The following is a 26,476-nucleotide window of genomic DNA, read 5'->3' on the forward strand; positions in this document are numbered from 1 at the left end:
CATTAAAAATCATCAAAATATCTCTTAAAAAGAATTAGTTTCGTCCCTACAGGAGTTTAAACCCTTTTTCAGCCATTGGGTTTCTCTTTAAGATTTTGAAAAATGAAATTATCCTAATTTCCAGGACAGGTAGTTAAGAACTCCTATTTCAATTCCCCAACCTCCGTAGCCTTCTCAGTGTCATCGCGTTATCATGCATTTGACTAAGGGACAGTACAACCCTGAGTTGGGGCATGACTGATATGACCTCCCCCCGTCCCTTTCAGGCCATCATATGAAGTAGGGGAAACAGAATTGACAGCTGTCCTGACCTACCCAACACTTGCCCCAGGGGAGCCCCTGAGGATCAGGAAGACTCCAGCATAAGCATGGCAGGCATTTTCCCAAAGTGGGCAGAGTGTCAAACCTGGCACAGTGACTGGTTTGAGAGACCTGGGGATAGGAGGGCAGCCAGGGCCCACATGTCTCCCTCTTCCCCAAATTCAATTTCCCCAACCTAGACCCCTCCTCTTATGTTCTCAATTCCAAAGTTTTCAAAACTTCCAGAGTACTCATCTGAGGTCAGACACCTATCATCCATCATCTAAGGCCAGCACTACTCACACCCAAAAGGGCATACAAATCACTTTGGATCTTGTTAAAAATGTATATTCTGATTCTGTAGATCTGGTTGGGGCCTAAGATTCTGCATTTCTAACAAGCTCCCAGGTGACACCCACACAGCTGGTCCATTACCATACATTGAAGAGCAAGGAACTAGATGACTGTAACCGGTGCTATAACTGTCTCCCAGGAGAAGTCCATCTATTCACACTGTTCTGTATGTCCTCTATATGGCAAAGACAGTCATAACTCATCCCATCCTGATTTGGGAATCTCACTCCATGGCACAAAACAAAATACAAATCGGGCTCATAAATTCCCTCCAAATGTGAATAAATACATCCCTCACAAGTGTGTCATTCTTTCATGAGTCCTGAAGGTCCATGTACCCTAGAATTATTGTCCCATTTCCTTTCCAACTCACTTATCCATATTTTATTTTCCAAATTGCTTATAGGCATCCTCCTCCAGATAGTGTCTCTCAACCAATACCTCTTTCTCAGTTTCTACTCATACCTTCCCTTCCAAAGTAATGATGTCTCCATCTCTATCCAGTTACTAATTTAAGTTCATTTTCCACCCCATTTGGGGGTGTGAATTTTCTCTCCCCAAAGAATCTTAGATTCTCTCACAAGGTTTTTGCACAAGTCTCTTAAAAAAGCATCTAAAGGAGTTGGTAAATATATAATAATCCTGCCTCTACAGCCTTCCCTGGAGGCACCTACTCCCTGTGAGAATATGAGAAATTCCACAAGTAAGGAAGTAGCTTCATATCCCTCCCTTCCAGGGCAGGACACATACACAAATAGAGAACACTGGCCCTCCTATGCCAACCATAAACCTCTGTCAAGAAAGATGCCTGTTGTGCCCATGTTGAAGTTGGTCTCCTCTTCTGGGAGTCCCTGGAGTCAGGTAAATTTGGTTGGGCCTTCTATGAATTTGCTACTTCTGGACCCTCTCCACATCCCATGGGAATATAGAGCAGGACTAGGGAAGGCCCAATCAGCCTTTCTCCTGAGATAGCCTTGTATTTTCCACGTTGCTCTTTGAATGAACAACACTGTTCTTACTGTTGGGTCTACAGGAAGGGGAGAAACTACTCCTTGCCCTGAACAAGACTCCACTCTGATGAATCAGACAGGACAGTAACCAGAACTCAGACTGAGACACACAAAGCAAAACTAGAAGTGCCTGGGTACACTTCTAGATGTATCTAGGTACAGACCTAGGTACAGGTCTAGATATATTGTTCTGGATTGAGAGAAAGGCTGTTTGTCAAAGAAGTCTCCCAGATTTTGTTTTTTTTTTTTAATTTTTTTTTCAACGTTTATTTATTTTTGGGACAGAGAGAGACAGAGCATGAACAGGGGAGGGGCAGAGAGAGAGGGAGACACAGAATGGGAAACAGGCTCTGAGCCATCATCAGCCCAGAGCCCGACGCGGGGCTCGAACTCCCGGACCGCGAGATTGTGACCTGGCTGAAGTCGGACGCTTAACCGACTGCGCCACCCAGGCGCCCCCAGAAGATTGTTTTAAAGGAGAGGCACAATGCTAGCCTGAAAGGAAGGACAGTATTCTATACCAAAGAAAAATGTGAGAGTTAATTCAATTTAACAATTCATTTCTCATTATGTGCCTGGTCCTGGGTGATGCTTTGGGGAAGTGAACAAGATACACTCCTTACCTATGGTCAGGAAAAAAAAAAAAAATAAAGAAAATAAAGACACACAGATAACTGTGGTATTTTCTTTTTTTATTTCAGCCTTATTGAGGTATAACTGACATATAAAGTTGTAAGATATTTAAAGTGTACGTTGTGGTAATTGGATAAGCATATACATTGTGAAATGATTCACTATGCTTTCCCCACTGTGAAAGCATTAATGATGGTATTTTAATCTAAATTTTTCATGAAATGAAGTAAATGTTCAAAGGGCACCATATTTCAATGGCTTCATCTTTACACATGGACAAGCTGGAGTCTTGGTCTTCAGTGTGAGGTCCCTGGAGAAGACCCCACCCAGGCCTACTGAATTCCAAATGCTAGAGGAGGAGCCCAGCAATGTGTGTTTCATAAGCCCTCCAGGTGAGCTGACACCAGTTCAAGTTTGAGCACCATTGTGCAGACTGCTATTCCTGGCTTCTCTCCACCTACCATCTTTCATTGTGACTTTGATTAGTGGGTTGAAGAGACAGCACTGAGCATGCCCAGCTCAGCCCCTTCCCAGTTCTTGGTTTGTTTGTTTTTTTTTTTTTTTTAATCCAGAACTAATCAGCCCACTGGACACATGTATTCTACATTGCTCACAGAAGAAAAGCAGGTTTTCTCCTGTGGTGGGAGGCAGAAGGTACTCAGCGCTGCTTATGATGAGGACTAAGTCTGCCTAATTTAGTGATGCAGGACTAGCAAGCCAATCACGTTTCATATCTAAAGCTGACAGTTTATTCACCTATGTCTTGGGTAACAGTTGGTTCCAGACATAGGAGGGAGAAATGCAGGGTTTTTTGTTTTTTGTTTTTTGTTTTTTTGTTTTTTATTGAGCAGAATGCAGGTACTGAGTGGCTTGCTCAAGGTCACATTGCTAGTTAGTGGTGGAAACAAGACCAGAACCCAGGATACTTGGCTCTCAGCTGTGCACTTTCTGAGCAGGTGGACCAAAGCAGACAACTGTAGAGAAACTGCAAAGTTCAAGAATACAGAAATAGCCAAGTAGAGGAACAAACCCCAGGGCTTTACACCATGGGTAGTGGGTTTAAAGCCAAAGTGCTTTGTGCTCAGAGGAGAGCCCTGGCTCCAATCCACCTGTGTGGGTTCTGTTGCACGCCCACTCCCCTCCCGCCCACTGCCAAGGGTCAAGCTACATAGCCTGCTCAGTGGAATCTGAACAAACATTGCCTCATTCTCCTAGTGTCATTATCTCTGTCTACAATCTCTCCCTAGTACCCATGTGTGGCAAAATCCTATCTATCTTTGGAGAGGGCTAACCCAAATACCATTCGTGTACAAAGATGTCTCTGATTTCACCAATCAACTCTCATTACTGTGCCAGCCACAAATGATCACCCTCCACTCTGAATTCCCAAGACACTTTATTTGTGTATTACTTATGATAGCTTTATACTTTATGTTACAGGTATACTTTACCCTTTGTATTAGAATATAAGCTCTTGGAGTGGCTGGATGGATTTAGGGTAAGTGTCTGACTTCAGCTCAGGTCATGATCTCACGGCTTATGAGTTTGAGTCCCGTGTCAGACTCTCTGCTGTCAGCATAGACCCTGCTTCGGATCCTCTGTCCCCCTGCTTCTTCCCCTTCCCTACTTGTTCTCTCTATCTCAAAATAAATAAATAAACTTAAAAAAAAGAATATAAACTCCTTAAAGGCAGGGGCCATATTTCATCTTTATTTTTGTATTTTTTCTAGTTTCCTTTATGTTATTAATTGAAGTATGATTAACATATAGTGTCATTATATTATTCTCAGGTGTACAATATAAAGATTCAGCAATTCCATAAATTTCAGAGTAATCATAAAGATAAGTGTACTCTTTTTTTAAATGTTTAATTTTTGAGAGAGAGAGAGGCAGAGCATGAACGGGGGAAGGGGCAAAGACAGATGGACACACAGAATCTGAATTAGGCTCCAGGTTCTGTCAGCACAGAGCCCAATGCAGGGCTCAAACCCATGAACTGTGAGAATGTGAACTGAGCTGCAGTGGGGTACTTAACTGACTGAGCTACCCAAGCACCCCAAGATATTTTTTATTACTTAAATTCCACATATGAGTGAAATCATATAGTATTTATCTTTCTCTGCTGGATTTGTTTCACTTAGCATTACACCGTCTAGGTCCATCCATGTTGTTGTAAATGGCAACATTTCATTTTTTCAATGGCTGAATATTTTCTACCATATATATATTAATGGACAATTGGGTTATTTTCATATCCTGGCTATTGTATGTAATGTTACAATAAACATAAAGGTATATATATCTTTTCTTATTCATGTAAAGAAGAAGCTTCTGCACAGCAAAGAAAACCATACACAAAACAAAATGGCTACTTACTGAGGAGTGGATATTTGCAAATGACATATTCAATAGGGTTAATATCCAAAATATATAAAGAACTTATACAACTCAACATCAAAAAATCCATTTATAAAATGGACAAAGACCAACAGACACACGAAAAGATACTCATCATCACTAATCACCAGGGAAACACAAATTAAAACTGCAATGAGATATCACTTACTTTGTCAGATTGGCTAAAAGAAAAAAAGATAAGAAATAATAAGTGTTGGTGAGAATGTGGAGGAAAAAAAAAACTATCATGCACTGTTGGTGGGAATGTAAATTGGTGCAGTTTCTAGGGAAAGTAGCGTGCAGGTTCCTAAAAAAATTAAAAATAGAATTACCATATAGTCCAGTAATATCACTACTGAATATTTGCTCAAAGAAAACAAAAACTCTTTTCTAGTTTATTTTAATAATATATTTTTTAAAGCCAGTAAGGCCAGTGAGCAGCTACAGACAAAACTGTAAAGTAGACAAGTAAAAAGAGAGAGAGACAGAGACAGAGAGAGAGAGAGCAAAGACACATCCTTCACTCTACAATATGTACAGAACCCTATTAGCATTCCCTCACCAACATCCCATAGGAGTCCTAGCTTTCCATGCACTCAAGAGTACTCTCCAAAATCGTGCAGGGACAAGACTGCATTTAGGTGTGATGATGTAAAAGTGAATATATACTGTCACTGCCGAGACCAAGGTCTATAGTTTTGGTGCTAAATTAAGTGGGGTTAGCAACTCGGCTGTGCTGGATCCCATAGCTGAAGTAGATAGCAAACCCGATCAGCATGGAGACACCAAATCGGGCCCAGGTGTCAGCTGTCATCTGCATCATAAGGCAAACATTCACAAAGACACTCAGTAGTGGGAGGAGAGGCAGAGCAGGGACCTTAAAGGGAAGGGGACTGGAGCTCTGTGGCTGTCTCCAGATGACCCCAGTGATCCCAATGATGAGCACCAGGAGCACCACAACCACTGAAATCCACACTGGGTCTCCAGAAAGCAGAACTGGCCACTGGGCCAGCACCAGGCAAAGAAGAGTGAGCAGCAGAACAAGCAGTGAGGAGCAAACATAGACAACCCGGCCAGAGAGTGGAGTGGGGGTGGAGCTGCCTGTGAAAAGTAGTTCCTGTAGAGTCAGCTGCTCTGCTGCAGGTCCATTCTCCTCCTGCACCTCTGCTTCATTTCCCCCATTCTTCACCTCAGGCTGATACCTGAGGATGAGGATACAAATAGCTACCAGAGAGTGAGTAAACAGGGTCCCAATGGACATGAAGTCCACAAGATGAATGAGTTCAAAGAAGAATGCAATGACTGCTGCCATAATGCCCAAGACCACAGTGGCCACAATGGGGATATGTCTGCTGGTGTGGGTCCTGGCAAGGACATGGAACAGGAGGCCATCCTTTGCCATCACAGAGATCACCCAACGTGCAGAGAACATATCATTCAAGATTGTAGTGAAAAGAGTGCAGAGAGCTCCAATAGCCACAACATAGCAGGCAGGGGCCCAGCCAATATATAGAAATGCCTCAGGCAAAGGGCTCCCAGGTTGGAGCTGGTAGTAAGGCACCATAAGTGTAAGTGCTGAAGTGACACAAAAATACATCAAAAAGCAGATGAACAGTGAAATCACAATGCCCATGAAGATGGAACGCTGGGGATTCTGGGCTTCCTCAGCTCTGGTAACAATATTGTCAAAACCTATAAATGCATAGAAACAGGTAGCTGCTCCACGGAGAATCCCCTCAAAGCCAAAAGGCACAAATCCTCCATAGCCCAGAGGGCCCAAGCTTGAGGTGTCATTGAGTCCAGCCTTTATGTAGTCCTCTTCTGTGAGCTTCCAGTTGTGCAGTTCTCCCTTAAAGAATCCAGAGATGATGACAAAGACAAGAATCAAAAGGCTCACCAATGTGATCACTTTGGTAAACAGTACTGACTCCCTAGCCCTCAGAGCCAGCACTCTGGTGAGCAACAACACCAGACCCATAGCAAAGAAGTCTGGATATTCTGCAAGTACCTGTTGAACATGCAGTAAGATACTTTCATGCAGGGTCTGAGAGATCTGGTTCCCAATCAGGTAGTCAAAAGCTCTTGTCCATGCCCGAGCTACACTGGCTGTGCCAGCAACATAGGAGAGGATGAAGTTCCAGCCAGTGATGAAAGCCCAGAGTTCACCTATAGTGACATAGGTGTAGAGATATGCAGAGCCAGAATGGGGAACCCGGACAGCAAACTCTGCATAGCACAGCCCAGCCAATGCACAAGATAGGGCAGCCACCAAAAAGCAGATCATAGTGGCTGGTCCTGCTTGATTGCTGGCCACTTCGCCAGCCAGGAAATACACACCTGCACCCAGAGTGTAGTCTATACCCAGGGCCACTAAATCCAAAGTGCTTAGCCATCTGAGAGGGGTAGGTTCAGTTTTCTTTTCCTCTGGCGTACATCTGCGTACCAGCATTTGACCAAATCTGCGAAGTGCCCGACGCAGCATTCTGGCTAGAACTGAAGAGGATTGTAGGATCAGAGAGCTGTAGCAAGTCCAGGGGGTACAGAGTCTGGTATCATCTTCAGTGAGGCTGAGTTAAGCTTATGGTTTGGGGCTGCTGAGTTTAGCTTCTCAGGCTTCAAAGCTGCTACGCTGTATTTCTTCTGGTATGTGCTGTCCCTCCACAATGCCTAAGTAAACAATAACTATTTACTGAACCCATTTCCAACCAACCAACCAAAGATCAAAAGTCCCATAGCACCTGTTGCAGCACAGATTTTGCAGAGAGCGACACCAAAGGACATCATAGACAAATCAACCCTGTTTCTCTCCCCCCACCACAAAAGAAGTGCCAAATACTTGCCAACATTCTCTTATTTTATACACCACATGACGCCAGCCCCTTTGGGTTCATCTAACTCATGCAGCTTCATGTACTGATTAAGCTATAAGAGGGGCACCTGGGTGGCTTAATGAGTTAATCATCTGACTTCTGATTTTGGCTTAGGTCATTATCTCACAGTTGTGAGATCGAGCCCTGCATCAGGCTCCATGCTGGACATGGAGTTGGCTTAAGATTCTCTCTCTCCCTCTGTGCCTCATTCACTCATGCTCTCTAAACAACAAACAAACAAACAAACAAACAAACAAACAAACAAATAAAGCTGTAAGACACAACAGAACATGAATTTATTGTGCATAATTACATGTGGGATGTTTGCACGGTGCTTGAGCATGAGTTATGACACATTAATTCACAAACCAGAGGGCCTCAATTAAAGACCCATGTTTAAATATCACCTGAGTTTAAAATACAAATATGGTCCCCAGTCTTAAAACCCTTAGCCCCAACATAAGCTACCCAAGGTCAGATGGCACTTTGCCCCCTTTTCTCCTCATTCTGCATCATCCATTTAGTTGTACTGATGGCAAAGAATGTACAGTCCAACCCTTCACTTTACCCATCTAGGCCCACAGGGGGCGCTGTGAGAAGAGAGGAAGAGGGAGAAAGAGGCATGGCCTTCATAACTACCTGCAAGAATCAGAGGACAAGGCTGCCTGGTGAGGAAACACTGGAGATATAGGTGCAGCAGCCAATCAAGGGTCCATTACTAAGTAGGGAGAAGAGCCAGAAAGGTGGTTTTACGAATGCTGACATTAATTAAGCCTTACCCAAAGCAACAAGGCAAAATTTACTACAACTTTTATAAGTTGTAGTAAAGTTTTAAGTAAAGTTTTATAAGTTTTATAAACCATGATCTACGAGACTATGATGGGTAGGGAGAAAAGAAGTAAGTCACCTAGCTCAGTAGCTCACAACCAAACAATTCCTCTGTCTCCTCCCTCTCTGGGTTCCAGGAAAGTGAGTTCACCTCTGCAGACATTCTCCTCATTGTCCACACTGCTCTATAACCACTTTGCCTCATCTGTGATGTTAGCTTCCAGCAGCTTGGAGACCCTGCCTGCTCTAGGAGCTTGTATTAAAACACTCACTTAAAACTCCCTATTAAGTTTTCACAAGGGTTTTTTTTTTTAATTTTTTTTCAACGTTTATTTATTTTTGGGGGGACAGAGAGAGACAGAGCATGAACGGGGGAGGGGCAGAGAGAGAGGGAGACACAGAATCGGAAACAGGCTCCAGGCTCCGAGCCATCAGCCCAGAGCCTGACGCGGGGCTCGAACTCATGGACCGCGAGATCGTGACCTGGTTGAAGTCGGACGCTTAACCGACTGCGCCACCCAGGCGCCCCTCACAAGGGGTTTTTAACTCACTTAAACCGTTGTCTGAATATGCCAAATATCTGGTTCCTCTTTTCCTTTTCTTTGTTGCTGCTATTCAAATGGCCCCTCCTCAAGCAGAACAAGGCTTCAGGTGAACAATTCACAGCAATGCCCCAGGAATGAGTAGTGCAGAACAGAAAAAAAACAAAGCCATGCAGCCCCCTCTCTCCTCCCTACTCAGGCTTTGGTTTTGAGAGAATTTTGGCAAATGTCAGAGGTTTCTAAAGATGGAAAGATCAAATCAAAATGGAAAAGTCTCTTCTACAGATTATCAAAAGGAACCCTTGACTTATGGGTCTGACCTTCTGTCTACAAATCCATCTAAATTCCTTCTGTGCTGCCTACCAGCTCCAATGTTATGATTTACCAACAAGCTCACGAGATAGATAAGGAGGATCAATTGTTCACTCATGGAACTTTCTACAGTATAAATGTGATTGACGTATCTCCCACCTACCCCCAGGCTTCAACCCTTCAGTGATTCCCACTGCCCTTCCTTCATAATCCTTCCTTCCTTCATCATCTGACTTGTGCTGATCCCTCCAGCCTCGTCCCTTGCCAAGTTCCTGCACAATTTCCCAGTTGTGAAATTCCACACTCACCCTGTTCCCTGCCTGTAATGCCCTCTTGTCCTCTTCACATAGCTAACCCCCACTTCTCTTTCAGTTCCCAGCTCAGATGTTGCTTCCCCAGGAAGCTTCCCCAGACCCGTATGCTGCCCTTCCTGTGTGCTCTCATAATGCTAGGGTTACTCCGTGTGCCATTTTTCCTAATATGTCAAAATTCCAGCTCAGCTGCCTAACTCCATTAGACTGTGAGTTTGGTACTCAATACATATTTTGTTGAACATGTACAAACTGAGAAGAGAAACCTGAAAGAACACAAAATCTATAATTGCTATCTACTTGAATTTGAGATACATACTTTGTAGCCAAGCAACCTTTATAAACCTGGCTCAGGTAAAAAATTTAAATGGTATTACCTTCCTTATAGAAGGCAAGCAAAATCAAAAGTGTGAAGGGAAAACCACCTGTGATAAAACCTTGACTGTATATCATTCATGGCAAGTATAAGCCACACATAGGTCATTTGCCCTTGATGACACTTGTTTAAAAATATCAGGCAACCTTGGGTTACAGGCAATGAACAACTCATGCCCAGGTAGAGAATCCCTACTTTTCTGAAGGCATTATGCTCAGGTCCTATAATCTAGCTGGGATGTCCTAAGGCAGAGGTTCTGACTTCGGGAGACAGAGGGAGGCATAATGAAGACACCTGGGGACATTTTCAAATGTCATATCCTCTCACTCTGGAGATTCTTGTCCACTTCCCATGACTGCTCTCAACCACCCAGCTGAGAAGAACAGGTCCTCAATTTGAAAACGAAGAGATTCTAAAAGCTTTCTTCACAAAAAGGCAGCACAGTTTAGTAGTTAGGAGTAAGTCTCTGAACGTAAACTGCTCAGGTGCAAATCACAACTCAATCTCATACCAGATGACTCTGGACAAATTAGTTCACCTCCAGGGGCTTTAGTTTCCACATCAGTCAAATGGGAATAAAAGCAAATACTGCATAGGATAATTGTGAGGAGTAAATAAAATTATGAGTATAAAATACTTAGTTCAGTGCCTAGCAAACACTATGTACTTAATATAATCTACCAAATATTTAATATGAAAATCTGCTATAAAGTCTTCAAGCTTTGAAAATAAATTAGTCTTTGCATATGTCTATCTTCAAAATCATCCACTAAAACTCAAGCCTGTTAGCTAGCCATCGTGAGACAATGAATATGGTTTTATTCCCTATATTTTGCCTTGAAACTCTACGGACACTAATTAGATACCCTCATACATGCTGTTGCTAATCACTTGGGGGTCCTAGGCTTACTGTGTTAGAGAAGGCATTGAAAAATGTAAGGCTTTAATATAATAATAATAATAATAATAATAATCTATAATCATAGATGCCTCATCTTATTTCTGGAAGAGGCAATGCTGGGTACTAGAGAGGGAAGAGCAATGAACATTATGTTAGAGATTTTGGATATGAGCCCTGGATCTTTTGCTTGACTATAGAAACAAGGTAATTTGCTTAATCTCTCTAAGCCTCAGTATCCTCATCCATGAGGAAACTTACTTTTATTGGATCAACATGAGAATTTGATGAGAGGATACAAACTATCATGCACCATTGGTGGGAGTGTCACTGGGCCCACCATCCTGAAGCACAATCTTATTGGAGTTAAGAATGCACACACCCTTCCACCCTACAATCCCTCTCTGAGGTAAACACTCCAAGGAACTCTCTCCTGAGTCCATAAGGAGGCTCATATGAGCATGTTCATCACAGGACTATTAGTGGCAGCAAGTAGTTGGAGCTACGCCAGCATCTGTTACTAGAGGGGTATATAAATAAAATGTGTGGTATGTGCACAATGAGATACTGCACAGAAGTCAGAAATAATAAATTTGATTTACATTTAACAACATGGGTACCTCTCAGAAACAATGACAAGTAGGAAAAGTAAAAGCAGGATGAGGTGTAAAGCACAATGCCATTTATGCACATTTATAAAACAGACAAAAATGCTGTATAATTGTCAAGGATACACACATATCTGTTAAAAATATCACATCATTCCTCTGCTCAAAACCTTCCATTGGTTTCCCTTTTATTCAGAGTAAAAGCCAATGTCTGCATTTACAATGACCTACAAAGTCCTACAGTATTGGTCACTGACCCAGCTACCTCTCAGCCTCTGTTTCTCTCTTCCCATTCATTTTTCTCTAGCCACTGGTCTCCTAACCTTCTGGCCTCCTAACATACCAGGCGAGACCCTACCTCAGGGCTTTTGTACTTGATGTCCCCTATAACTGCAGCACTTATAGCTCACATATCCACATGGCTGCTCACTTCACTGCATTTAGTGAAATAGAACATGTGTAGCATGACCTTCTTAATCACCCCATATAAAACTGCAATCTGCTCCTAATCACACATAGCATACCTTATCCCCCTGCTCTTTTTTCTATAACACATACCACTGCCCAAAGTACTAAATGTCTTACTTATTCGTTCATGATTTGTCTCACTTCAAAAGAATGTAAGCTCCACGAAAACATGACTTTAAAAAAAAAATATTTTGCTCCTGGCTGTATTCCTCGCATCTGCAACTGTTGTTGAGTGGATGAATGTATCTACATATACGTGTAGAGCATATACTGGAAGATCATTTGTTAAATACAGGACAGTAATTCCCCCCCCCCCCCCACACACACACCCACTGTGAGGAGAGAAAATGAGAATAGAGATCAGGATGAAAGGGGAAAATAAAATGCTTTGTAAAGGTGCCTGACAGGAAGCAATGGTGCTAAAAGCCCATGACTGAAGGAGGGTTGTTTCCACTCTGTGCACTTCGGGTTCGACAAAGGAATTGCATGAGATGACACTGTGAGCAGGCTCTCAATAGAATTAAATTCAAGGGGAACCAGAATCCTGTAATCGTCAGGACATGGGGAACACAGAGAAAGAATGCCTGCTAGAAAGAGGGTAGAGAACAAGGGAAGATGGGACACCCCTCTTACCAGTCCCCTCTGAACCCATTTCCCTTTTCCCAATTCTTCTTTCTCCATCAGCTCCTTCAACTGTCTCTGGAGGCTCCTTTCTGGGCACTAAGGATGCTTGTACCATGTTTCTCCCTCTGGGGAGCCACCTTTGTTCTTGGGAACAAAGACACAAGAGTGGTTCCTCTCATTTGTTGAATCACACACCCCTTGAGGTTGGTCACCTCAAAAAAATGTCCTACACTCTTCTGAAGTCCATCCATGGACTTTAAGGAGGAATGCCAGAGGAGGACCATCTGAATGACAGGGTTGGAGAGGGGCAATGTTTTTGATAATTTCTGTTTCCTTCAGCTGTGTTGTGCAAGGTTGTCCTTGTGCTCTTCCCACTTTTACTAAATATGAGCAAAAGTGGACTACAGACAAACTATGAAGATATCAGAGAAATAATCTAAAGAACAAAACATCTGGGAATAATCATATTTTATGACACCAACAAGCAGAAAAAAAAATAAGCAAGCAAGCTTACAGAAGAGAAAGCAAACCCATTATTGGGAATCCTGAGAGAGACTATCACAAATCCAGTTTAAAACAACACAGAGAATCACTGTTTTCAAAACCAATGTTCAGAAATGCCCTCTCTCTGTGCAGTAATCTGTGGTTATTCTAATGGTTTTTATTCAGTCCAGACTCTGACTCAGCTGTCAGAGCCCCGTCCTAATTCTCTCCCAACCCTCAGGTCCATCACCTCCTTCCTAACTCAGTTTCTCACATCCTGACTTACCCTTCCTGGGTTGAGCCTTTGGCCTAAGTGCCTGTCCTGCCAGGGATGTCCTCCTCACTCCTTTCTGTCCAGTCTTGATGCTCTAGCTTTTCTCAAACCTATTCTACAACCTCCCCCATCTCAACATCTAGGCGACCTTTTCTAAGCCATCATGATTGAGCCCCATCTCCAACCTTCCTCCTCTTCCCACCAACACTTACAGGGCATCCTGCTGCTCATGTGAAACATTTGCCCTTTCTATCTGCTGGTGTCCTGGGTGTGTCACTTAAATTCCCGAAAACTTTGGGAGGGAAGGGCCAAGATCCATATACCTCCTGAATTCCACACTCCCCTTTTAACTCTCACTACCCAGGATAAGGCTCTTCTCATAACTGTAGCAAGGAAACTTAAGAGGCATTTGGGACAGAGAAAATGCATATAGAGATGTATTGAATGACTAATATATCTTGAGATTCCTAGAAGGTTTGTTTGTTTGTTTGCTTGGAAAGATAAAATGGGCCAAACAAAGGTGTAAGTTGTAAATAAACTAGAACAGGCACCATCATCTATTTCAAGTGCATTCCCTGAGGACATTTCCTAATGTGGGCTCTGTGTCTGTGAATCTTACTTTAATTAAGAAACAATCCCTCCCTAAGAAGGTGCTTACACAGGGGATGTGCTTAAAGAAATACAGAGCAGGGGACAGGGGACATGAATTCAGCTTGTATGAATTCCAAAATACCCCTGGCTCTCTCTTTCTACTTCTTCTCTGTGTTTATCTCAGTTTCTGAGCTCCTTAAAAACTCCAAAACAAAATATCCATCACAAATGGCCAAAAAGAACACCTGCTAAATCCAACAATATATACCCAGTAAATTGCAGGCTGTCTTACTTTCCCAGACAGCCTTACCTGCTCTCCTCTGTCCTGGAGGGTCATTGTGTTCATTCCTCTGTCTCTAAGAAGGGTACTGCCTTCACTCTAGACCTTTCCTTTTCAAAAAAAATTTAAAGTCAGTAAGTCCCACTGTTTCCCATGCTTGTGCATTAACACTTTTGCCAATCAGTATGTTGGCCTTGTGGCTTCTCCTGAATAGCCTCAAAGATAGTTTGGATATCAGTTGCTTTGCTAGAAGTTTGATAAAGACTTTAGAGGAAGGCTACAGAGGATGTTAAATAATTATTTTCAAGTGCTCAAAGTTTCGGAGAAGTGGACTTTAAATGCAACATTCCTTTCCAGAGATTATATCAAACCCTTTGTATCCAAGCACAGCTCCTTCCTGATCTCAAAGTATGTAAATTCTCTTGTCCTACTTAGAATTTACAGACAACAAAAACTCTGGAACCAATCAAACCAGTGGCTCCCAAATAAACAAGTATACAGCTTTTTGTATAGCTTAGCTTCCCCAGAGGTTCTGAACTTCTAACTCAGCAACCCTAAAACTCTGATAGGGGGCAGTCATGAACAAGAGTAGGGGTTTGAGTTGAGGGTGAGAACTTTATTTTTTTTTTAATTTTTTTTAACGTTTATTTATTTTTTTTGGGACAGAGAGAGACAGAGCATGAACGGGGGAGGGGCAGAGAGAGAGGGAGACACAGAATGGGAAACAGGCTCCAGGCTCTGAGCCATCAGCCCAGAGCCTGACGCGGGGCTCGAACTCACGGACCGCGAGATCGTGACCTGGCTGAAGTCGACGCTCAACCAACTGCGCCACCCAGGCGCCCCGAGGGTGAGAACTTTAAATAATAATAATGTAGTGCCTGTGCACACCAACACTTCTAAACTGGAAACAGTCCAGAATACATAAGAAAAGTAAACAGAGAAAAGCCACCATGAACACTGGGGCCATGTCTCTTACCCAATGGTAAAAGAGATTAGTTAACAAAATCAGATAAAAAAAAATGGAAGCAAAGTAAAGGCTAGGATGTGTTCAGAGTAGGTGGTGATTTTAAAATGGATGGTCCAAGAGAGCCTCACCTTCACGCTTTTGTGTAACCATCACCAACATCCATCTCCAAAACTTGTTAATCTTCCTCACCTGAAACTCTGTACCCACTAAACAGTAACTCCCTATAGCTCCTGTACTTTCTGTCTCTGTGAGCTTTCTGTCTTCATGAATTTGACTACTCTGGATACCTCATATAAGTAGAATCATACAATTTGTACTTTTGTGACCAGCTTATTTCACTTAACATTACATCTTCAAGGTTCATCCATTTTATAGCATATGTCAGAATGTCCCTCCTCTTCCAGTCTGCATAATATTCCATTGTCTGTATATCCCACATCTTGTTTATCCATCCATCCACTGATGGTCACGTGGATGTTTCACCTTTAGCTGTTGTGAATAATGGTGTTACGAATACGGGTATACAGATGTCTTTTTGAGTTCCTCCTTTAAATTTTGTGAGATATATACCCAGAAGTGTATATGTAGTTTTTTTGTAACCCACAATACTTTTTTCCACAATGGCTACACAATTTTACATTCCCACTAACAATGCACAAGCATCCCAATTTCTACATATGCTTGCCAACTCTTGTTATCCTCTGTTTTTTTTTATATCAATCATCCTAATGGGTGTGAAGTGGTACTTGGCTACTTTTGAGGATAATAAGGAGGTCTGTGGGGCCAGGACAGAGTGAGTGAGGGGGAAGCAGTAAGGGATGAGGTCAGAGAAAAAGCAGGAAGCCAGATCCTTCTGTAGGGTCTGAGAGTCACTGTGAGAACTTTGGCTGTTACTCTGGGTGAGATGGAAACCCTAGAAAAAATTATAGTTTCACAAGTTTTCTACAGATTGGTGTTTTTGAACTAAGTATTGGATACTCTAATAAGGAAAGCCCTCCTCCAGAGTTTGAAAACAAGTCATGGAGATAAGTTTTGCAGAGCTCTCAATAGATGCCTGGTGCCTCTTATAACACAATGAGGCCTGAACAAGCTGTGTTCTTGCCTCTGCCTCCCTCTCTAGATGCCAAAACAGAGATGCCATACAGCCACCTATGGGGGAGGACAATGGCAGATTGCTTTCCCTGAAGACTTTCACTTTATGGATTATCTCTAGGCAGGACTCCACCACTGAAAACTAAGTCACTTTAGTGCCTTTCACTATTTTAGATTATTCCCACTATAATTCAGGATAATGAAGAGTTGACATGGAGATAAAGGGTGCTTTCTTGGAACTGACGATATTAATGATTACAAAGACAAGGGTAGGTAGAGTCTCAGAAGGGGGATAAGAACCATATACATCAGGCACTCTGAAGCCTTGCAGAATTAAATAGGTGAATTCAATCCCAAGGCCCATATGCCTCAGAAAGGACTGTCAGAAATTTCTGAGATGCTCAGAGCTGGAGAAAGGGCCCCAAGGGAAGCCTGAAAACACATTTCTGAGAAGTAAAGAGTACTTCTCATAATGTCACTTCCCCTGGGTGACAGAGATAAAATCTCTACATCCATATGAGTATTCCAAGGAGTTCTACAGTTTCCCAACAACAAATAATCTGGAGAGAATCACCGCCCAACCACTTTTTATAAATGCTATAAGATACAGACTTCTGTGTGTGAGTAGGGATGGGGATGGATGGTGGAGAAGGAGAGAATTGTGGGGTTGTCCTTCTGGGAAAGGAAAAGAGACAGAAATCAGTTTACATAATGACATTCTATATTTTCAAATGGGAGTTAGGGGAGGAAAGTATAATAAAATCTTGAAATCCAAATGACTAATTTCTTTCAGCAAGGAAACATACCATGTACTTCTAGTTTCTGTGTCCTGTGTTTCTTTCCATCTAAGAACCATCTTATTCATTGTCCACTCTCAAAATATTATGATTATCACCCACCCCCGGGATAAAGAGACTTTACAGCTTGCCTCACCTCATAGTCCCATCTCATTTCCTTTCTCTGTGGATCTTGACAGAGGTCCTGGGTTACCTTTAAGCCTTCAAACATGTACAGTAAAAATGGGACTAGGATATAGGAGAAGGGTGTTCTTCCTCCTTTCAAGTAGAAAAATAATAGACCTTAATGGCAGTGTACATCTTACATCATTCATTCATTCATTCACTCACACATTCATTCATTCAAAAGTATTAAGCACCTTTTAAAGGCCAGTCCTAGGGAATTGGGAATGGAACACAATATGGAGGAAACACAAATAGGGAGGAACACAATAGGGAGGAACACAATAGGGAGGAAAAAGATGTGTTCCCTGCCTGCATGGCTCTCATTATCATTAAGAATATTTGTATATATTATTCTTGCCCAAAATGTGTAACCTGAACCTAATGATAAAATGATGAGTCTACAAAAGAACTTTCCTCAGTAAGTTGACTTTCTATAAAACAACTGACCCATGCTGTTCAAAACTGTTAATATTAGGAATGACAGTCTGAGGAACTGTTGCAGATTAATGGAGAATAAAGAGACATGACAATGAAACGTAATGCAGAACCCTGAACTGCATCTGCATCAGGGAGAAATATTTTACTATAAAAAAATCAGACAATTAGTATACTTAGAATATGGACCATATTTTATACACACAAGCACACAAACACAAACACACACATTGGAGGGAGCAAGTAGTGGGAAAATATTAAAACACTTGGTCAATCCTGGTGAAAATAAATGGGTATTAATTATTCTATTCTTGCAATTTTCTGTAGTTTTCATATTTTTCAAACCAAAAAGATAGGAGGAAAATAAGAATATCCCAGCAGTAAAGGTTATGGATTCTCCTCCCCTAAATACTCTTTATAAACAAACTTGCCATCATTTTGGTTGGATCATTCCACCCAGAATGGTCTAGCCCCAAATCAGAAACTTTAGATCAAAGGAGTGGATGGAAGATAGAACTCTCTTGACTTTACTTTATAACCAAAATTGTCAGCCAGCCAAAAAACCTTAAAAGTAACCACAACCATGGCTCATGTTAGAACAGTTATAAAAATTCCATATTCTTATTATCATTTTGTGGTATTAACACAAACTAATAAACCAGGGCCCTAGACTTCAATTCTAGAGATATTTGGGAACATGGGAAGAAACTGGAAGAAGAGAAACATGGTATCTGGCAAGTATTAGTACCAGGTATATGTGCAAGATTTAGGGATGCGTTAAGAGGGGGGTGAAAGTGAACCAGAATTTTTTGAGCTGCAGGTAAGGCACATATGTTATTTCATTTATCCCCCATAACAGCCCAATGACATAGCATAAATATTCCACTTTATAGACAGAGAGTTTAGATAACTGTCCCAAGCTCATAGAGTCAGTAAAAAGGAGAGCTAGAAATTGAATTTGGTTCTTTATTGCTTCAAAGACCATGTTCTTTCTCCTGAGCACCCTACCTTCACAAAAGGCAAGACTCTAGGGAATTGCTATAAAAGGAGTATTTGAGCCATGTTCTTTTATTTGCTCCAAGGTCACCCTCTGCTTCTTCACAAATAGATATTGATGAGCCAGAACTGGAACTAGTGGGACCATCAAAACTAAAATCTCCAAATAAACATTGTCCTGATAAAATCCAAACTTAATTTAATCTAGGGCCAAAATGTCTTCGGATTGTCCTTTTGGATGCCAAGAAAGATTTCAAAGAATTGCTATACCTACCCCAGTAGTTCCCAGATATGATTTAATAGCTAATTGTAATTCCTGCCCACAACGTTAGCCCATCTCCTTTTGCTTGGCTTTTAGTGGAATTATAGGATAATGGATCTCAACAGGAAATATAAGTCATCCTCATAGGAATACTTTCATCATATTATTCTTTCACCATTCTATTCTAAATCTTTTCTGGTCACTGCCTCATTCATACAAAGAAAAAGAACAATCTTCAGTACAGTTAGGGGGTGCTAAAGAAGAAAATGAAACCTTTACTCTTATTGTGTAAAGGAAGATGGGGGTGGGGAGCAGAAATTTTCTAAAATGGGACCCAAAAGGTAAGAAGATGGTTGTAATATTCCTGACAGCTAAATACCTACAGATTTGGCCTTCCCAAACTTCAGCCATCACTGAGGCTTCCAGTTGCTGCTGGCCCACACCATTAGGAAACATCTGTCAAAAAGGACAGCTCCAACTGGGACAAAGGAGGGAGGGTAGGAAGGCAGATGGTGCCAGTTTAATGAGGATGGTTTAACAAAACATCTTTTTAAAAGTTTATTGATTTTGAGAGAGAGAGAGAAAGAGAGCGAGAGAGAATGCCAAGCAGGCTCTGCATTGTCAGTGAAGATCACAACGTGAGGTTTGAACTCAGGAGCCGTGAGATCATGACCTAAGCTGAAACCAAAAGCCACACGCTTAACCAACTGAGCCACCCAGGTGGCCCTAACAAAACATCTTTTCAAGCCTCCTAATTCATTTGGCCATTTGCTCCCCAGACTTGGCTGCCAATCACAAGCAGAATGGGAATGTTTTCCAGAGATCAGCCATCTCCTTTCTATTCTTAATTCAGAAGAACAAGTACCAGAAAAATTTCAGCTTTCATGCCACTCCAAAGTATGATTAACCCTATTCCAGATCTAAAATAGGAGGGTGATTCTAGTGAAAAGGACTTCAGTTATGTCTGATTGATCATTCTTGTTTGGTTGTCATTGACAACTAGAGACCTAACCTAGTAGAACATATAAAAATGGGCATCAGTGTTCCCCATTGTGACCCATGTCTGTGGCCAGCTCTGAGCTCACAGCACCTAGAACATTATTAGTATTTATTAATCATCCATGGAAATAAGTACAAAGAAGAATGGACATCAGGCATCAACACAGATATCTTTGTGTATTTTATGATTTTGTCATTATTGTTTTAAACTTATTAATGAATAGGGACTTGAAATAAGGAATAATCAGTATTCTGAACATGCTATTAGCATAGGAAGATCAACAGAGAAGATAAAGGATTGCCTTCCTATTTCAGTTTCAAAGGGAAACACCAAATATGTCCAGAAATAAAGGGTTGACAAAGAAGACTCAAAGGATCCTGACTTTATTAGAGAAATTCCATAAAAAGTTCAGAACAAATCTAAGAAATTCCAACTGAAATCATTGGTTTCAGATTTTGGGGGATAGCCAAACTAGCCTTCAATTCAATTCAGATGATACGAAGTTCCTTAGACTTTTAGCACCTTGTCCACAACAGACCTCTATCTAGTATGTTCCTACACTTTGCAAATACAGCATATCCAGGGCCAGCTTCCTGCCACACTCCCTGGTCCACCCTCCTGTCCATAAAATTGGTAATTCTAAACAGAGATCCTATCAGCTCTCACTCAGATTCACTAAGCAGCCATCAGAGAGTACTGCCCTTAAAGCAGGATAAAGACCTAAATTACATTCTTCCTGATCACTACACTGCATTAGATACCTGAAGTGTGAGTATTCTCTACCCTGCTTCTGGAAAATGACACTTTTCTCAAGTCTTAAAAAGACACTCGTGCACGTGCGCACGTGCACATGCATGCACACACACACACACACACACACACACTCTCTCTCTCTCTCTCTCTCTCTCTGTCTCTCTCTCTCCCAACAGACTTGCAATTTTCTGTTCTCTATTAAGTTGAAACTTTTAACATGGTATTTATAAGTCTTTCTTTTCACTGTTGTTCTATCACTTACTCCTACTATTAAACTTTTCTGTGGATCTTTTCATGAACAGGACAAATCTTTGCCAACACTTGCACATGTTGCTGGCATTGACATTAGCCCTTATATAATCTGTCCCTCTCTGCCTAGAACACGTTATTTTCAAACCCTGTCCAGCATGACTTTCCTTCTGGAAGCTTCTCTGGTCACACCTATAGATAGATATCTGGTCTTTCCAGTATTCTTTCCTTGCCTCCTACTCTCCCCTCATTAATGTCCAGTGGCATAACTCACAGGCCTGGAACTTTGCACAAGAACACTCAGGTAGAGAAGAGGGCAGAAGTAATAAGTGGGGGTGGGAGTGTTGTGAGGAGCAGAACTTCTGCTTGATAATGCTTTCAGCTTGCATTTCCTTCCCCAGCTAAAACCTGAGGTACAAAGAGTTACTTGGCTACAGCCAAGGAAGTACCCCACACTCTGTAGCCCACTTTGGTGATATCAGAGATCTGACACAGAACTGAGGTCTAGGTCTCTTTCATCACAACAAAGTAAAAGTATAAACAAAGAAACCCACTCATCTGGGATAAAGTACAATATCTGTGAGATATATGATTTCCTCCTGTGTCATCTCCCTGAACATGTCACAACTGAACAGACAATCCAGAGTTTTATTACTTCCACTGTTTTACTTTATTTGTAAAATAAGTCACCTAAAGCTTTGTCATTAGGCAACATGACATGATACTCAAACTGCAGTGGCTTCATTTAAAGGTAGCCTGAAGAAGGGAGGAGGGATACCATAGTCAAAGGATTAAATGGTGTCTAGAATAGGACTTCTCTTGTTTCAGGAAGATAAGGAAGTATCCCTGAAATGTCCTTATAATATAAGCTTCCAGAAAAAATAATTTTCTGTATTTATCATAATTTTCCTGTACTATCTGTAAATAACTACACAGAATGGTTCTGTGTACTTTGGGTTGGGTCTAACATGAGCTATTGGAAGATCCCTCAAGTAAAAACCACAAAAAGTTTCTAAGTGTGAAAGACTGGATTCAAATATATTACAGATAAGATTTCAACTACATGTAAAAGAAAATAAAGGCAAATTCCAAATTATAAAGTTCAGGCACCACAGTGATTCTTTGTGCAAAAGAACTCAAGCAAAATCAACATATTTACCTCCCATAAATAATATACATCACCACCATTACCCCCAAATCATCACACAGTCAGTTACACACGGTGCACAATGGTGGCAAATACAAAATAGTCCTCTCTGGGAACATACAACTAAGGGCATTTCATCAATATTTACCCACCTGCCAAAATAAGTAAAAAAAAAATACATAAAGTATAAATGAGGAAGGGTATTCCTAAATCAGAAATGAATAGTCAAGGCAAAGGCATGTCAACATCCCAGATATCTTCCTAGTTGATGGAAAGTAAGAGTAGTAGTAAGAGTAGTAAGAGTAGTAAGGACATAATTTTCTAGGTTGGTAAAACTAGTGGGTATCTTTCTGTATACTCCATGGGTCAACCTGAGAAAGTTGCATGGATGATGAAGCTTGCATGGATATCCCCACCTTGGCATTGTGTATAACTGTTTCCCAGCAAAACATGGTTCAAGCTACATCTTCAACTTGGGACATTACCCAATAAATACAGCGTATCTATGCCTTTCTTCCATGCCCCCCACCAAAAACACAAAACAAGCTCCACCCACACCTTGAATCAGTAAATTCAGTTTACCCAACTAGACAGATCCAGTTAAATATAATATATTATAAAAATATAATTATTATTATTATTCTCAACCATGGTCTCTAAAGGAAAGGAAAAGAGAGAAACATCATTGCAGTAATAATAAATATGTAAATTCTCCCCTAGGGAAGGAGAAGTAAAAGTCAGATAGCTACCCTGAAAAGTTGGAAAGAAAGCTGGACTAACCAAATTCAGCTTATAGTAAAGAAAATAAATATCCAAACTTGTATCCTAGGGGTATTTTGAGAACAACCCCACCAAATAGACCACTTACCAGGCATCCTCCCACCCATGATCTTACTTTGTACTATATTCTGTTTGCATGTTACTTGGAAGAAGGCTTTGTCTCCCCTTCTAAAATAGAATCACTCTAGGGTAGGACCTGTTTCATGTCTCTCAATGAGACTAGAAGCCCTAATTCTATAAGTAAATATTACTAACCAAGACTTGAAGACATGGCAGCCCCCAAACTGTCTGCTCCTTAGACCAAGAGGAAACACAGCCACCTTCTCCAGCTCTCCTACCTACATGACCACCCCGAGCCCTACACCTCTCAAATTCATTCCCAGTCTGGCAGAGGCTGAATTCCAAGTCAGTAAAAACCCATCCTGATGTAAACTTCATGCTTCACACCAACTGTGTGTAGACCAAATCCATCCACTGAAATGTTGACCAAAATCTATGTAAATGTGGACCAAAACATTTTTGCTTCCTTCTCACAATATCTATAAAGTTCTTGCTATACTCACACTTTACACTAGTATCATTACACCATTATTTGGGTAAACAATCAGGTAGCCAGCTTTTCTTTAGAGGCTGTATAGACTCTATATTATCTAGTATCATTCTGGTATGGTTGTGAACAAGGTGGTTTTTCCTAGTCCCTCTGGGATAATTTCAGAGAAGACAGGGAAATGCAAAACTTGTCACTCATGATTTGACACATTTACATCTTTATTTTAAGTCAGAATCCAGTTTGGAAATTCTTAACATTTCTATCATCACATCAAAACATGATGATCAACCCGACAAGTCAGAGAAGCATAAGCTTCTGCATCTAGAGACCTTCAGAAACTAGATGGGCTACCAGAAAGAATAAAAATGACATTTTTCAAACACGAATCACAAAAGGCTGGGAAAAACCAGGAAAGATGTGCAATTAAGGGATTAGAAAGTGATGTGATACATTGATGTCAACAGTGAAAATCAATTTCCTCCCTATTTCCCCCTATGATTCTCAACTCCCTTTTCTTAACCCTGAATCCTGTCAACAATGAACACCTAATTAAAATCCTCAGGAGAAAGCAGTAGAAGGAAATCCTGTCCACCTTGTTTTCCAAACTATAATATATGATGGCCTTTGTTTACAATGAACACTGATCCATGCTCATTTTTTTCCCAAGAAAAAATTGTTTGCCCCCTCAAGTCCTTCCTTTCCTTGTAAGCACATATTCTAGAAATCCATCCAGTGCCCCATCCATCACTATACCGCGTCTCCACATTTAGAATTGCAGCTAAGGGCTGTCGGAGCTCATGACTCCTTCTGCCATGTACCTCCTCGCAATATACACCTTCAGTGATATACTACACATAAAGTATCTTAGGAAAGGCTGACTATGTCCCTGGTTATCTTCCTTCATATATTTAACTGTGTCCTTCTGTCCTCCCATGAAATTACTTGGCTGTCTCTTTCTTGTGTCCTCTCCCACCAGAGTGTGCTAGGTTCCTGTCATAGCCCTAGGTAGCTGTTCTATACCACTACCATCTGCCTTGGAAAGTTAATTGTTGTGTTTGTTTTGCTGTAGGAAAGAGAACAGATCATCTGAGTCATATTAAAGTTGTATTATGCCACGATGTCCTGAGTTCTTATCCAATTATAGATCAATATGACTTTTCCACCAAGATCCATCTGCCTCATCCCAGCTCAGGCAACATAATCTACACAAAGAGCATTGGGCACCAATTCTTAAGGAATATTCTCTATCCCTCTTCACTAGTTCTTTTTAATCCCCACTTTGCTCTATGATTTCTGTGCTAATAAAAGAAAAAAGGGACAAGGATAAACCAAAAGATATAATCCAAAAATCATATTTATCAATTTGAAATATACTTGGTTAAAGATACTGGCCTTTCCACATGATTTTGCTTAAACTAAGGTTAAAATGAATCTGCCTTTGGAAGCATATAACACACATTAATTGATAATGGAGAATCACTCCCAAGAAACTCTAGAGGGCAAGAGAAAGACAACCTTGAAATCAACATTTGGCACATATAAGCAATAAAATAGGTGTCATGCATGGAGAAGCATTGTCTGGGCTCCTGGCGTTGAAGTACTGCCCACAGTGTACATGGTCTTGGGAGTAGAGAAGGGTGGAGAAGAGTTTAAGACTCTAAGGCCTTAAAGAGTTGCAAATATGTACTTCGATAAGAGCAAATGGCCTGTTGGAGACCCAGGAAGCCAGACCTATTTCAGGCTTATCCACCAAGGCTTTATAAATTAATAAATTCATGTACATAAAATTGATAGATTCTAAGAGAAAGAACAGAGCCATCAAGTTTCAAGGTTTAGTTAGCACTGGCTCATTTACAATATACTTGGGAACTCAGACAAGTCTTCACACAGTGTTTTAAAGACCAGTAGGCAGCCACACCCCAGGGGATCTTGGTAATCTTTCCTCCTACAGCCTGACCTGGCTTATAATCAATCCTACCACAACTTTTTAAAATTAGATAAGAAAGGCACAGAGATACCTTCACAGCTGTAAAAAATAGATAACTTGCTCCTTTAGCATGAGGGAAGAATATCTTCAACTCCTCTCTGGTGATGGTGGACCACCTTATAAAACTGGATCTGATATTCTGCAAAGTCCACACCAATATCCTCCCTAAGAAGATATGATATAGAGACTTTCAGAATCTCAAGTGAGAAAGTGTGTCAAAACATGAGGGAGGCAGCAGAGCCAGATGAAAGAATCTTCATTCAAAGAACATGTCTAAGCATACTATGTGCTGGACCCTGTGGGAAAGACAAAGATGAATAAAGCAAGCTCTGTACCATAACAGGAAGGAAAGGCCAGGAAGGAGGGCAGGGCAAAGAGGTGGGAAGGACTCAGTAGGAGAAGTGCCAAAGAATAACCTCTCCTAACTCATATTTTCCTCAGGATAGCTGAGTGTAGGCCTCCAAATCACTCTGACCCCAGCAAACCTACCTGCTTTTCCCAAATTTGCAGGGCTTCTGGTCTATCTATACCCCCCAAAGCAAAGTCAGCCATGAAATATGCAACCCCCATAGCAGAACTCCAAGCCCAGCCTTTTTTCCTCTCTGGCTCTGTGTTAGTTTCCTTGTCAACTCTATAAAAATGAGAAATCACTTACCCATGAGCTTTTTATTTCTCAAAGGAGAAAGACCTGAGAAGAAAGTGCAAGCCAAACCCAGGGACAGGGGAAGGCTTGGCTAAGCAGAGTCAGCACTTGAAGTGGAGCTTGGCAGGAGCCCTCTAGAGATAGGGCCCTTGGGGAGGCCGGGCATTTGGGGAGGCGGGGCACACCAGCAGGTTGAGAAATAGTGAAGGAGTTGGATTAGACAGAATTCAGAAGGAAAGCAGGAGGTGGGGAATGGAAGACTAGTGGGGCCATATCTGGGTGAGTTGGTGGAGTGAGGGCTTAACTGGGACTTTGTTGGAGACTTTGTGGCAGCAAGATATGAATTTAGAAGTAAATAAATTCCCCAGAGTCCTGGGTATAGAGGTTGTACTGGTTGTCAGGAGGAGAATGTGGGGAGCTAAGTGGAGTCCAGCCTGTGGTAATTTGGAGCCCAGTCCCTGATCCAGCTAAAGAGCCTCCTCAGCAGCCCTTTA

The 26,476-nt window shown here is 41.4% G+C and overlaps 2 protein-coding genes across 4 annotated transcripts in view; both read right to left on the reverse strand.

The window, feature by feature from the left end:
* LOC101090368 (cationic amino acid transporter 3-like) overlaps positions 1 to 26,088 on the reverse strand; it is a 54,900-nt gene extending 28,812 nt beyond the window's left edge. Inside the window, exon 1 of the mRNA XM_045061520.1 lies at positions 25,995 to 26,088. The gene's annotated coding sequence lies outside the window, so the exon portion shown is untranslated. The remainder of the gene's footprint in view (positions 1 to 25,994) is intronic.
* On the reverse strand, positions 4,872 to 26,091 carry LOC101090626 (cationic amino acid transporter 3-like). Of its 3 annotated transcripts, XM_045061504.1 has the most exons (3): positions 25,995 to 26,089; positions 25,371 to 25,504; positions 4,872 to 7,361 (listed from the first exon to the last, which is right to left on the reverse strand). In XM_045061504.1, the coding sequence occupies exon 3, from the start codon at positions 7,174 to 7,176 to the stop codon at positions 5,404 to 5,406; it is 1,773 nt and encodes a 590-aa protein (XP_044917439.1). In that variant the 5' UTR covers positions 7,177 to 7,361; positions 25,371 to 25,504; positions 25,995 to 26,089; the 3' UTR covers positions 4,872 to 5,403. The 3 variants fall into 3 exon arrangements, with proteins under 3 accessions (XP_044917439.1, XP_044917438.1, XP_044917437.1); XM_045061503.1 differs by lacking the exon at positions 25,371 to 25,504 and having other exon boundaries at positions 25,995 to 26,091; XM_045061502.1 differs by lacking the exon at positions 25,371 to 25,504 and having other exon boundaries at positions 4,872 to 7,187; positions 25,995 to 26,083.
* Between the last annotated feature and the right edge of the window lie 385 nt (positions 26,092 to 26,476).

The sequence above is a fragment of the Felis catus genome, chromosome B4, assembly GCF_018350175.1.
Source record: "Felis catus isolate Fca126 chromosome B4, F.catus_Fca126_mat1.0, whole genome shotgun sequence".
NCBI classification, from domain to species: Eukaryota; Metazoa; Chordata; class Mammalia; order Carnivora; family Felidae; genus Felis; species Felis catus.